General features: G+C 46.5%; 1 protein-coding gene across 1 annotated transcript in view; it reads right to left on the bottom strand.

Annotated features, from left to right (window-relative positions):
- LOC113406357 (transmembrane protein 104-like) overlaps positions 1-14,225 on the bottom strand; it is a 93,204-nt gene that overhangs the window by 63,140 nt on the left and 15,839 nt on the right. The window contains exon 6 of the mRNA XM_026650782.1: positions 11,275-11,374. Within this exon, the coding sequence (XP_026506567.1) occupies positions 11,275-11,374 (100 nt within the window). The remainder of the gene's footprint in view (positions 1-11,274; positions 11,375-14,225) is intronic.

A 14,225-nucleotide genomic window follows, 5' to 3' on the forward strand; every position in this document is an offset into this window, starting at 1 on the left:
AAATCATTGGTCTTCATTTCTTACATGTACCCACAAACTTATTTGAAGGTACTAGCATTTACTCCAGCCATAGATAGTATTTCTCTCATGTTCATTTAGCTCCTAAAATTTTAGAAGTAGCATTCATGTCCTATTGTTCCCCCTTTATGCTTCTTCTCTCCTCCCCATTCATGCAAAATAAGCTTGACTAAAGTTAATTTAAAGGCCAGATTCTTTGCAGTAGTTGCTAAAACGTCTGCACTCCACAGCAATCGGTAAAAGGCTTTTCCAGACTCCAGAGTGCCATCTACACGAAAGAAGGGGGATTTGCTGAGAGTCAGCCAACTGGAGGTAATAAATCCTTCGGGGATGCAGCACAGACTAATGCCGACAAGATGCTTTTTGGAACAGCTCTTTGCAGACTGCAGATGTTTTGTGGCAATTTTTTTTAAAGCACTAAAATACTCCTGTGACTGAATGAGCACCGCTTTCAAACAGCTTGTACGATGAGATGAGAGCCTTTTTAGTTTGGCTCCTGAATATTTATGCACCCTTAAAGAGAAATGCTTGCCTACCTTATTTTTTTAGGCTATTGTCAAAAGTTCACCTTCAGCCAAATTGTCACTGATCCTGCATGCTTCAATCTTCGGGCACGAGTTTGGCACCCGTACACTGAGGCATGCAAAAATCAGCTGCCCTTTTTGAAAAAAATGTGGCCCTAATTGTTGAATAGTCACTTGGTATCATTACTGGATCCAGTCTCTTGTGTGTCACTAGTTCACAGACTCTTATTAAAGAAGAACGCCATAGGCACAGATTTAGGCCTGGATCCTGCAGTGAGTCAACGAGAAGTGCCGGGGGTCTGCCTACAGGGAATTACTTTAGGATTGGAGTTTCCAGAGCTGTTTGAGGCAGGCTTAGACTCTATCCCTACATGATGATTTTAAAATCTCTACCTAGGATAACCACCTACCAGTACAGCAAAGGCAGCCAAATCGCATCCCCCAATGCACACATTCCACCAATTCACTGAAATAGGGCAATGGAAATATTATCCAGGCGGGAGTGGCTCCATAACATCCATATCCTCCCTCTGATTGACCACTAAGAGAACTAGGAATCTATAACAAAAGAACAGACATATTTCCCATGCTGGTTTTCCAGACAAAACAATGGAAAAGTCTCAGTGTGCAGCTCCTCCAACCAGCTGCACTGAACATGCCCAACAAAGTGGCAGCTACCACTGCAGCTGGGCAGCCTCCTTCGACATGTAGAGATGTGGTGCACAGCAACAAAATTGCAAAGAGCTGCTCTCACACACACACACACACACACACACACACACACACATCTGAACACCAAGGGTACGTCTCCACTGCAAAGAAAAGCCAAGTCCCAAAGCTTGGGTCAATTGATTTGAGCTCATGAGGCTCAGGCTGTGGGGCTAAAAATAGCAGTGTAGACATTCGGGCTTGCACTGAAGCCTGGCAAGTGGGGAGGATCTCAGAGCCCAGGCTCCAGCCCTGGACCCGCAAGCACGAGTCATCTGACATGGGCTCTGAGACTTGGCGCCACAGGTTTTTCTTTGCAGAGTAGGCATACCCTAAGAGGAGCAGCAACATGAAAGAAAAATAAGCTAAGAATATGGACCATTAAGGCCCCAATCCTGTGATCTCCACATGAGATACATGTGGGCAGACCCCAATGTCTAAACGGCACCCCATCGACTTCAGCCTTTATGCATGACATTGCAGAACTGGGACCTAAGTGATTGTCATGTGTATAGTGCTAGCCTGCATGTCACAATTCTTCAGTAACTCAGTGTGCCACAGTTGTTCAGTTATATGGACAACATACGAGGTAATTTCCTTTGGGAGGGAGGAAGAGGGGATTGGATATTATTTAATTTCTACTCTTTGTGTTCCCTGTAAAGTGGAACTGTGCAAAAATTCCCACTAGTTGATTACACCAGCCTAGACAAAGGCATCACAGCAGCGAGCCAGGGGTGATAAGATTATAGAGCTTCCACTGGCAGAGACGTCAAGGGCACAGCATCTATTAAAGAACTACACTGAAAATAAATGGAGGTCTTTCAAAACCCAGTGTAATAAATAAGGCAAGTCCCTCACCAAGACAGCACAATGGCTTTCCATCTGAATGAGCCTCCGCTCAAGGGGAAGCAAAGGGGGCCCCTCACCAGATTACACGACGGATGGGCAGAACAGCAGGTGACTGGCTGCAATGTTGGTGAGTGCTGGAGTTGCATTGTAATCATACATGGCTGGGCTGGGCTGGGTTGGGCTGTGTCACATCTCAGTGGACTGGGTTTATGGAACAATTAAATGATTCATGCTATATAACCAGCTGAAAGTGACGGTGTTATTTCAGGAGGTCTGGATGTTACTCTCTTGGGAGTAAATCCGAACCCTCTCCTCCATGGTCATGCAGGGCCCAGGATGCAGTGGAACAGGGCTAGTTCCACTGAACAGTGCAGGGAGCAGCCCACACATGGGATGCGCACCCCATGTGCACTTAGTTTGAGGGGTTAAGGGAGCAATGGTACAGGGAGGATAGATTTGCTGCTGCAAATCCACTAGCACCTTCCTCCCAGAGCAATGGTGACGCCTATCACAGCCTGAGGGTAAACAGTTTTATTCAGCCAGAACCAATCAAGGTTCTTTTTTCCCCAACCCCAGCAGCAGCAACCCATCTACCAAATATGCCCTGACATCCCAGCCCCTTCAAGAGGAAAGGCAGCGAACCAGAATCAAAGACGGAATTTTCACATGGGCACAAGTATCCAATTGCAGGATCAGGGCCTATATGCACAACTTCCCTGTAGCAGTATTAGCAGGGGTTACATCAATGTGCTCAAGGGGAAAATATCCCTCCCAAGAGTACTCACTGGCTTCAGATGGGGAATTAGCTCTAGCTTTGCTTTTAACTGGACTCCTGTTGCCTTCATCTATTTTCATTGAAGCCAGCTCTGAGAACTCACTGCACATACTCAGTACACATTACTCATTCACCTCACTCTCCCACTCCCACACACTCCCCTCAATGCAGGATAACCTCAGTTTTAAGAAGATATTCGACTGAAGCTAGGGCTATGGAAAGAGCAGGCAGCATGAATATGAATTTCCTCTCTCCTAGGCCAATGTCAAAATCCAGCCTGACACATTAGTATTTTAACTAAGCAACAATGAAATAGCCAAACAATATAGTGAACAAAGAGACCTTATTTGAAAGGCAGACTTTCAGCACAGCGCTACCTTCCACAAATGCAATCCTTTCTTTGGGTTTTAAATTGATGCTCAAGCAAGAAAATGCAGTAAATAATAGAATCGGGTGAATAATGCAAAAAACATGTTCCATTAATATTTCTTCACATTTTTAAACAAATTCCCTTCAGCCACATTCATGAAGCTTTTGTGCTTGCCTTCTGCAGACATTCATGCTTTGGGGAACGTGGATTTTACAGGTGACTTGCACTGGAACAGACTGGGCTTCTGAAATTTCTTTATATGGATCAAGAAAGCTGGAAAGTTTTAGACTGGTTTCAAAACACTTGTTCTGTTTGCTTTTCACCTATGAAAGGACTGTAAAGAAGTGTGGTCTTTAGTTTTGCTGGAAGCCTCAGGTATGAATGTGAGCAGTCTTGACCCATAAATCCAATGGTGGATGTGTTGTATCTTTACTCCTGAGTGCTTAATGGGTATTAGAGTTAAACAAGTGTTAGCAAACAAGAAAAAACATTCACGCTAAGGCCCTTTTACACTGCCAGAACATTAAGGGCATGAGGTATAAATGAGAATCAGGCTCAAAGAGTCTGACTACAAATCTCTTCCTTTGGCAATTTAACTTGTATGATTTCTCTAATTGCCATAATTCTCCCAGTTCTCCAATTGCTCACAGAATCTAGCAGGACAAACAGGGCAAACAATATCTGGATTTCTTCTTATGAATAAAAGAAGCTGAAAAAAATTCTACTTGGGCCTTCTTTCTACATCACAAAGGAGGAGGAAAATGTGCAAACCCAATTTTGTCTTTTTCAGGTCACTTAACCATTCACTTTACAACTCTTTGTATTCCGATTGGCTGAGGAACATTATTAGCCAATCAGGGTGCGGGGACTTGCCTCATCACTGATAGTGGCTGCACACTTCTAAGCACATCTGGACTTTTTGGTGATACAGAACACTACACCTTCCTCCTCAGTCATCCCATTCAGGATGGTCCCTTGGCTACTGCACTGTCCAGTTGTAGAAGAAACAGCAAGTTAAAATTCAACCGAGGCAAAACCGAAGTGCTGTTCCTGGTGTCATACCTTGGGCAGTCTGACAGCAGGTTAGGCATAACCATTTTTCAGACAATACAGTGGTGCCTGGTAAGACAGGTGCAGAACACAGGGGTCACCCTCGATTTCTCCCTCACCAGAGGCTCACATTTCAACCGTCCTCACAAGCGGTTATTACCACCTCCAGAGGGTCCCGGTGGTTTTTCCTTTGACTTGTAATTTGCCAATCATTCATGCCTCTCTCTCTCATCCAGGCTACACTATAAATTCTTATCAGGCCTCGACTAAGGGAATTAGGCACACATCCCCAGTGACTTACAATGGGATTTGAGAGCCTTCCTCCCTTCAGCCCCTTTGAAAGAAATCCAGCCTTAACTCATTTCATCTTTGCTTTTTGTATTCTGAGTCTGCCACAGTATCCAACCTGTGCCTCACAATTAAACAGGGCTAAGGACCTGGGAAAGTTCTGGCTGACTGTAGTGACTGCCCTCCTGGAGTTTTATTCAGTCCATAGTTTCTTGAAAAACTCCCAGGAATAGACTGTTCTGCACCAAATGACGAGTGCTGATGGGATCATCAGTTATGGTTCACAAAAGCGAACCTACAGAATATTAACCAACCTGCTAAGGAATCTTTGACAATAGCTTGTCTTGGCTTTATATTTTTTCTGGATCTCTTGTTCCGACAGCTGAGGGAGCAGCATAAAGACAAAAACATTACTAGCCCTTAATAATCACACTAGCCAGGTATGTCTGTGAAAGAGCATATAGATTTTACATGGATCTTAGTCTGAATCCTCCAGAAAAAACATATTGATTAATCCCAGAATAAACCGTCTCCACGGAAATGACAAGAACCAAACTAACTGTTCCCTAGTCTCTGAACAATTAGAAGCAATTAGCTTAGCTCTTCTGAGCACAGTATTTCTAGCCTAGATGTTTTCAAAGCACAATGCAAAATCCATTCTTTCATAGTTGCTCATGGCCAAATTGTGAGGAGGGGGAAAGAGAAGACAAGCAGTAAGCAGTGGGGTGCTCAGATACCATGGCAATGGGAACCACATAAAAACCTAGATAGATAAAATAGAGAGAAAGAAGGAAACAAGGGTGGGTGGAAGATACTGAATCACAAAGAGGTGGAGAGCTTAGGTTCCCTTGGACGATGGCAGTGCCACTTAAAATAGTGTATTGAGTGTCTACTGTAGATACCACAGAAACGGACACAAATATCTAAGATGGATGGCCAGATTCTTAGCTCATGAAAATCAGCATAGCTCTATTGAAGTCAGAGTAGGGTTGCCAACCCTCCTGGATTGGCCAGGAGTCTCCTAGAATCGGCCTCAACCCCCCAGTTGCTATTGAAAGCAATCCGGGAAATTTTAATAGGCCAAAAGTCTGGTCGGCGGTGCAGCGGGGATAAGGCAGGCTTCCTACCTGCCCTGGATCCACACGGCTCCTGGAAGCAGCCGGCATGTCCCTGCGGGCCCTACAGGCAGAGGCAATCAGGGAATCTTCACGCACTGACCCCACTCCAAGCGCCAGCACCACAGCTCCCATTGGCCAGGAACCATGGCCAATGGGAGCTGCAGGGGCAGTGCCTGCAGGCAGAAGCAGCACGCAGAGCCGCCTCGAGCCTAGGAGCTGCAGGGACATGCTGGTCGCTTCCAGGAGCCGCCTGAGGTAAGCACCACCCGGCCAGAAGCTGAACCTCGCACCCCCTCCCACACCCCAACCCTGAGCCCCCTCCCACACTCCTAGCATCTGCCCCAGCCCTGAGCCTCCTCCTGCACCCAAGCTCCCTCCCAGAGCCCACTGCCCGCACCCTCACCTGCACCCCAATCCCCTGCCCCAGACTCAGCCCAGAGCCCCCTCCCACACTCCAAACCCCTTGCCCCCAGCCCAGAGCCCACACTCTCTCCCACACCCCAACCCCCTGCCCCAGACCAGTGAAAGTGAGTGAGAGTGGGGAAGAGCGAGTGATGGAGGGAGGAGCATGGAGTGAAAAGGGGCAGAGCAGGGGGCGGAGCAAGGGTGTTGGGTTTGTGCAATTAGACAGTTGGCAACCCTAGAAGTCACTGATGCTACACCAACATATGCCAGCTGAGTATCTGGCCTACTGGTTTTAACATTGCCTTTCACTTACATGTAAAGGGTTTTGTCCAATTCTTTAGTGGTTAATGACTGTTATAGATTTCCAATTAATACTAATTTAAAGAGCTGGGGGATTGTACGGTTCTAGTCCCAGAATTAGGCACAACAGTATCAAAATTATGAAGCTAAGTATCGGGTTGGGAACCCTGGTGTGCACAGCGATGACACTCACACTGAGGGCAAAGCAAAGCTTTAACCACTTCTATTAGCACAATTAGTAAAGACAGAAAAGTTCCAAACCATATAAAGATACAGCAGTAATACAGAGTTAATGTTATTTCTTGTACCATTCCTTGCACACCCTCATACACGCACACCCTCTAGGGGATCTGGTGGTAAGAGACAAGGGTCTTGCCTTGTCCCTGGCATGCCAAACAAGTCTGATGGTCCAGATCCAGATCAGATCAGTCCCTTCTTACATGGCGGTCTGACCTATTATACGATCCAGGGACTGTCATGAATATTCATTTAAATGCCAGACTCCCTTGTCCATATCTAACTTCCTCACCCTAATAATTCTGGGGTGCCTTAATCCTATAGGCTAGCATATTAATGCTTTTAGCTCATTGCCATACTCGTCAATTTGTTGGCAAGGCTAGTTCATGGTTAAGCATCTGTCAATGTTTCTATCCTAAAATATCAAAGCCTAGTATCAGTTCAATGTTCCTGTGGCTACCATGTCATTTTGTACAAACTATTCCTAGGGTCCCCAAAACTCAGGGTGACCATTGAGCCGTTTATCTATGCCAAAGTTCATAGGCCTCAAAGCCTTATGCTAACTGCTTAAGCAAATGCCTTACAGGATACAGGTCTGTAGGTTCCTTGTATTACTGCTAAGTAAAATAAAATGCTCAAGCTAGCTCTGTGGGCTACAAGGGCCAGACCCTCAGCTAGTGTAACAACATAAATAACTCCATTCATATAACCCCATTGACTACACTAATTTACACCAGCTGAGGATCCAAAACCTTTAATTCTCCAATTTTCAGTGAGAAAGTCATAACTTCAAAGCCTCTTCTTGCCCTTCTCTTGAAGGCTGTTGTCTTATAACTAAAGTCTAAAATGTGAAAGCTGGGTATCAGTGTGTGGCAGAGGTGCTAGAACTACGGGTTCTGGTGGTGCTGCCACACCCCCTGGCTTGAAGTGGTTTCCATTATAGACAGGGTTTACAGTTTGGTTCAATGGCTCTCAGCACCCTCACTATACAAATTGTTCCAGCTGCCCTGGTGTGTGATGGATCAGACTGTGCAGCACTTCCACAAGCTCCAAGCTGAAAGGAGCAGCCCAGGAGCGCTGGAACCTTGGTAGAAGTGTGGGGGGGGGGCATGAGGCCCTGCCCTCTCCCCCCGCCCCTGCTCCTCATCTTCCCCCAAGATCCCACCCTCTGTGGCCCCACCCACTTCTCTTCCTCTTCCCCTGAGGCTCCACCCCCTAGCCAGGCCGGAAGCTGGAGCCAGGCCATCGTAAGAGCCACCTGGGGAGCCCAGGCCACTGTGGGGACCCTTAGACCCTCCACCTCTCCTGGGTGGCATGCCCCAGGGGGGTGGGGACATGGGCTGGAAGCTGCTCTCGGGCACCCCAGCCTCCCGCCCAGGGCAGGTGGAGGTTCTAGGGCTCCCCACTGCAGCCTGGGCTCCCTGGGCATCTCTTACCACAGCCCAGCTCTGGCTTTTGGCCAGGGGGTGGGGCCTCGGGGGCAGGGAGAGAAGGAGCAGGGATGGGGCCACAGAGAGGGGCCAGGCCTCATGGCAAGGGGGCACTAAAGTCTACCTCAGCCTGCCCACTGGGAAGAGGCTGACACCACGGGCAAGGGCTGTGCTTCGCGGCAGAGGAGCTATCAGCTCCCCCACCATGATATGCAGCCCCTGCCTGCGCTGCTCCATGCCTACCAAGACTTGCACTTGGGGGGGGGGGTCAACTGCGCCATGTTAAAAAGTGGGTGCGTATAGCCCTTCCACTTCTAAAAGTGGGGGACATGACCCCTTCCTCCTCCCCCCCGACCCGATTCCAGTATCCCTGGAGTAACTGACTGGTGACACTGGGATCCGGTATTCCTGACTTTTTCAGAACACTCCATGGGATGAGTAGGCATGCAGAGAAAAGTTTGAACTAGTGGAGTGCCCTGTTGATATCCTGAAAGGTTGCAGAACATTGTGCTATTGACTTAGCAGAGTTACAGCTGAGCCAGCACAAAGATCATACCCCCGTTTGTGAAAGAATTTGGAATTCCTTTTTCTTCATAGTTTTGCACTACCCGTGCTGGTTCAAACAAAGCACCTCACCCTAAAAGGTGCTGAGCACCTAAAGAAAGGCTCTGAGCATCCTCAACTCACGCTGCCTTCAGCACTTTGCAGGATGGGAACCAAATTCTCTGCCCTTGGTAACTCTCAGCCAACAGCAGAAATACACAAAGGTATTGCTGAAGCACCACTGCCCTCTGCTGCTCAAGAGGAGAATAAGGTAACACCGTAAAAAAGAACCCACCACACTGAAAGGCCTAGAATTCAGTCCTGGACTAATATGTCTTCAAACTGAGGGTTTCTTCCTATTCACTTCACACCCCAAAGAAAAAGCCAGTTTGTTTAAAGGCCTTCCTGCGCTAGAGAGATGAGCAGGGTTGAAAATGCTTTGCAAACATAGCTCCCCCACCCAGCTGCAGACTATAGTGAGGGAAAGAATATATCATTAATAAAGAGTATTTGAAAATGGTGCATGGGGATCAAATGTGTACTGTATTTTCTGTATGGCATTCCAAACAAAGTATTATTTGGGCTGCGACAGTAGGGCGGGACTCAAATGATAAAAGGGTTTAAAGACCACATTGATGCCATCTCTAAGTACGGCAGGCCCTGGATTTATCTCCCAAAGCATACTTTCACCACCACAAACAACTGTTCCTTCCTGTGGCTGTTACTAGGACTGTAGCCATCACACGAATCTTTTGACATAAAATCACTGAGTGGGAACCTAAAGCTATTACAAGGTCAGCAATGAGGCTGAAATCGATGCAGAAGTTCAGTATGCTTGTATTATTTCTGACCCATAGTCTAACATAAGAGGTTTTTAAGGCCCGGCTTGACAAAGCCCTGGCTGGGATGATTTAGTTGGGGATTGGTCCTGCTTTGGGCAGGGGGTTGGACTAGATGACCTCCTGAGGTCTCTTCCAACCCTAATCTTCTATGATTCTATGATTAGTCAGTTATGATTGCACATAACAGAGACTTAGCCACATTTTACCCTTCACTGGCAGCAAAAGCTGAAGTGAAGCTATAAAACATTTTCTATCATAAGGTCATTTTCAAAAATTCACACATTTCTGAAGAATACTCCTCTTGATGTCAGTCTGTCTCTTGGAGGCAAGGAAGGAAGGGAGAGAAATCATTGCCATCCTTCTTTTCTTATGCGTAGGGATCTACTTAAATCTCAGAGAAATCACAAATTTTTCATGGGTTGGTCATGGCATAAATAGCAAATTTAATGGACATATTCATACCATGCCATCCTTACTTCTGCGCTGCTGCTAGCAGCAGTGCTGCCTTCAGAGCTGGGTGCCTGGCAAGCAGCCGCCACTCTTCGATCACCCAGCTTTAAAGGCAGCACAGAAGTAAGGGTGGCAATACCATGAACCCCCTACAATAGGCTTGCAATCCTCTTTTGGGTCAGGACACCCAGTTTGAGAAATGCTGTGTACTTTTGTATACTTTCACCCTATGGAATAAGGTAAAAGTACACAAAAGACCAGATTTCACGGAGTAGACCACATTTCATGGCTCGTGCTGCATTTTTCGCCACGGTGATTTTGGTAGGACCCTACTTATGAGACATTCAGATGCTATGGAGATGAGCAACAACTCTCTCAATTTTATTGCATGTAACACAATATTTAGGGTTTTCACAAATCCCAACCTCCAGGAGTCATGTTATTATGTGAGAACCTCAGCTTTCATTTAATTTAAAAAAAAGGTTTTTAGCTCTCATGATTGCAGAATTGGTGTGAATCTAAATTAAGTGCCACACCACCCTCTGCAACATGATGAAGGAGTGAGGAGAATTAAACACTGTCTTTGCCAAGTCTAACAAGCACATGGGGTGCTCAAAGTTATAAGTAATTAAGAGTTAGATTCTATTTCTATCTACCTTATCTAGGGGGTGTCTCATCACCTCAGTTTTTAAGCAGAGCTCCTCATTGAAATCAATTGGGAGTTCTTAAAAATATATGGTACAATATAGCCCTAGGTGTTTCGATCATGCTCATCAGCCCAATCTCAAGGTGTCTTACCAAAATTCCCTAAAGCCAACAAGCAATCTGTGCATCTCTCCCCAGGCCCCAGAGTGAGCAGTTGCTTCGATTTGCTCTTTATCATCACAACAAAGCTAGTGTAAAGGATGGGCTTTACATTTTGATTAAAGTGGGGTCATCCTCAACTTCTGCAGCAGGGAGTGCACTAACCATTGTTCCTGCGGTCAGCTATCATGGCAATTCTGAACCCCAGTAGCTAAGCACACTACCAGCTCAGACACGTGAAGACCCTCATAGGTGTGTCACCCTCAAAGAGCTAGATTCAATAGGGGAAATACATTTCTATCAAATAGGGCTCCTTAAAGGAACCTTTTTACAGTTACCTATTTACACTGGTAGCTCTTTAAACATCCACTTCCTTGCCTGCCCCTTTACCCCACACAGTCTTTGCCCAATGCAGACTTGACACCAGTAGGGTGACAGGTGGTCCCAAGTCAGCTCTTGGTTTTTACTGGCTTCTGAAAGGAAACTAAATTTAACATGGAAGCTGTTGAGAAAAAAACCAAACAAACCACCGTCTTTGCTAATTTTCATGAATTCGTACTGACCAGAATAGTTCCATGAGGCTGAAAGGTACCATGGTCAGGAACATGGCCAAAGAGCCATATATGCCTAGCATCAATGTAATTCGACTCAGGAGGTCTCCAACTGCCAAGAAAAACAAAAGAAACATGAAATTGATTCAGACTTCGTTGTTATTTCTTACTTCACATTGCTACTCAAAACGGCTGGGTGGAAACCGATGGCATGGTGTATTATGCTATAACACACACAGACCTAGATGAGTCAGGCAGAAACAAAATACACAGCTAGATCTATAGATTAGAACTATACGGGTTTCCTCTGTTTGCAGGTGTACAGACAGCAGTATAAATAAAACAGTATGGGACTGATCCTCTGCTCAAATTGAAGGGTTGGATTCACATCAGCTGAGGATCTGGTCATGGGCACACGTGGAAGGAGAGATGGAGAAAGGGAGATTGTTAGTATGCAGAGGGAGGGGATAAGAATCTCGAGGCTGAGCTTGACTTCAATGGAGATTGGCCATTTTCCACCCGCTAAGGATCTGACCCTTTGTTTCCATGATTTAGAGGATCACTCCACTCTAAGGCAGGAGAACGGAGGGGGAGACGATGTGCATCCTCATTACCTCTAAGCAGTGGCATAGCTAGGAGTGAAAATTTGGGTGAACCCCGACTTTCGGGTAGACAGGCAATGACAGACTGTGCTAGCTCAGCTTCTCCCCTGACGCCACGCCACGCCCTCCTCCTAGCCCTGGTGCCCCCAGACACAGGGCTTCACCTGCCGAACTGAGCATGCACATTCCTCACCTTGGGCAATCACCGCCAGCAGCTCCTTCTCAGCTCACCTGTCCTGGGGGGAGCCCTGGCACCACCTCCTCGCTCCGCACCCAGACGCGATGCTGGGAGCTATTGAACCCGGCAAGGACCCGGCCCAGCACTCCCGCATGCCTGCCACCCCCTTCCCCTCAGAGCAGCAGCCAGTGGGGGCCCAACCATTCCCCATTCAGCAGCAGGCGGGGAGGGGAAAGATGCGGCAGCCACCCCTCACAGGGTTCATTTCCCAGCACAAATGGCCCACACTGAATTTTGCGTGGGGGAGGGCCCAGGCCCCGTGCGTGGGTGGTGGTTCCCATCACCTCCTTTCCCCACCCCCGCACATTAGCGGCCCGATGGTACAGCCGGGCGAAGGAAAGCGGGGTGGCAGAACAGCTGAGGCGCTGTGTCTCTGCAGTGCTCTCCTCTCCGCTTCGTTGTGTATGGCTGCTGCATGCCAGTCAGTGCTCCTGCTCCTGCTGGGCGGCCCAGAGAGGTAAGGGCAGCAGGGACCCTCTGCCCCACAGCTCAGAAAATGGCAAGGCAGAGCTGTCAGAGCATAGCTTTCTGAAGGGTGGGCGCATAGCTCTGTCCTGGATTTCAGGTGCCCGAGTGACGCTCGGGGCTGCTCTGGCAGCACTACACCCCTGCTCAGATTTGGGTGGAGCCTAGATGCTAAGTGGGTGGGCCACAACCCACCCATGGCTACACCCCTGCCTCTAAGCAAAGTCATGCAACTCATACAAATACCTTTCTTGTCATCTGTTCCCACCAGGTACTCATGGGGGGATTCTGGGCCAAAAATTAAAAATTCTGTGCCAAAAAAAATTTTAAAATTCAGCAAAATTCTGCATATTTTATTTGTCAAAATAATGCAATATGATCACACCCGTTTCAATTGTTTTGGTAATTTATTTAAACTACAATACAGAAAAGAAATAGTCACAGTAACTATTCAGCATTTCCTAAACACATGAAAGTTAACTAATACTCTGCATTGCAGTTATAATCCTGGATTTTCATTTAAATTACATTACAGAACACCAAACAGCCAAAAAAAAATGTCATTTTAAATTACTCAGACTTTCACACATGAAAGTCATACAGTGTTGCTAATCGTTGTCCTGGACCTCGCTGGGTACTTTGGGAAGTGTTTGCTTCTGATTGTCCTGACATTTTATTGACCGCTTAGTAAATGTTTTATTTGCCCTTAAAGTCTTTTTTTTTTTTAAATGGGTAAGTAAAATAAATCCTGAGCTGTAATCTAACCCCATTGTGCTACTTTGGCACAGGAAAAAAGTGAGAAAGCACATAGATCTTCCTAGCTGATTCCCTTACTGTCATTTATAAAGCTCTACATCACTTTGGCAATGTAGGGGCCTTAAAACGTTTACAGGTTTCATGCTGCTGGGGGAATTGACAGATTGGGAAAAGTTAACTAACATTAAGAACATTAACAATGTTACTACGCAGGCAGGCTCAAAAAATGAGATCAATTAACTAGCAGGCAGGGTGCTACATTTCTGCCTCAGGAACAGAGCCTTCCTCATGTATAATAAAAAGACCTATCCCTCCCCACCCCTGGTGAGCCACCCCCTGATGGTGATCAACATCTCCCTCGGAGGCATGCCTGCCCAGCCTCCCTCCCTCTGCAGCGATTTGCATCTCTGAGGCTGCTCCAGGCATGCTGGAACAGACGCGCTGCCTGGACTGCTGGGGAAGAGATGCATGTCCCCCCGCAGATTTCATTTCCATTTTTCTGCATGGGGGTGTGATGTTAGGAGTGTGATATAATATCTCATTGAAAGATGACAGGGCCAGAAAGAGTTAATTAACTCACCGACTGACCTGACCCATGAACTTTAGAGACTGGCTAGGAAGATAGGTAAATAAATAGAGCTTTGAAATGCAAGTCTGCATTGTTGGAGATCTCAAGGGTAGATGTTTGCTCAGGTCTTGTGATGTAAGCAAACAAGTCTTGTCTATTGCTATAACTTTAATTCAAAGATCAAAAAAGGAATATTAACATTTATGATGATACTTGAGTGAAATAGTATTATTGTCTATATGTCTCTTTGAAGGTTGTGGTAACCTGTATCTGAACTGTTTAATGAATAAATTACCCTGTGCTAATTGCCAGGATGTTTGGAAGGAGAGTTAAG

The sequence above is a fragment of the Terrapene carolina genome, unplaced genomic scaffold (genome assembly GCF_002925995.2).
Source record: "Terrapene carolina triunguis isolate 2854851 unplaced genomic scaffold, T_m_triunguis-2.0 Scaffold93, whole genome shotgun sequence".
NCBI classification, from domain to species: Eukaryota; Metazoa; Chordata; order Testudines; family Emydidae; genus Terrapene; species Terrapene triunguis.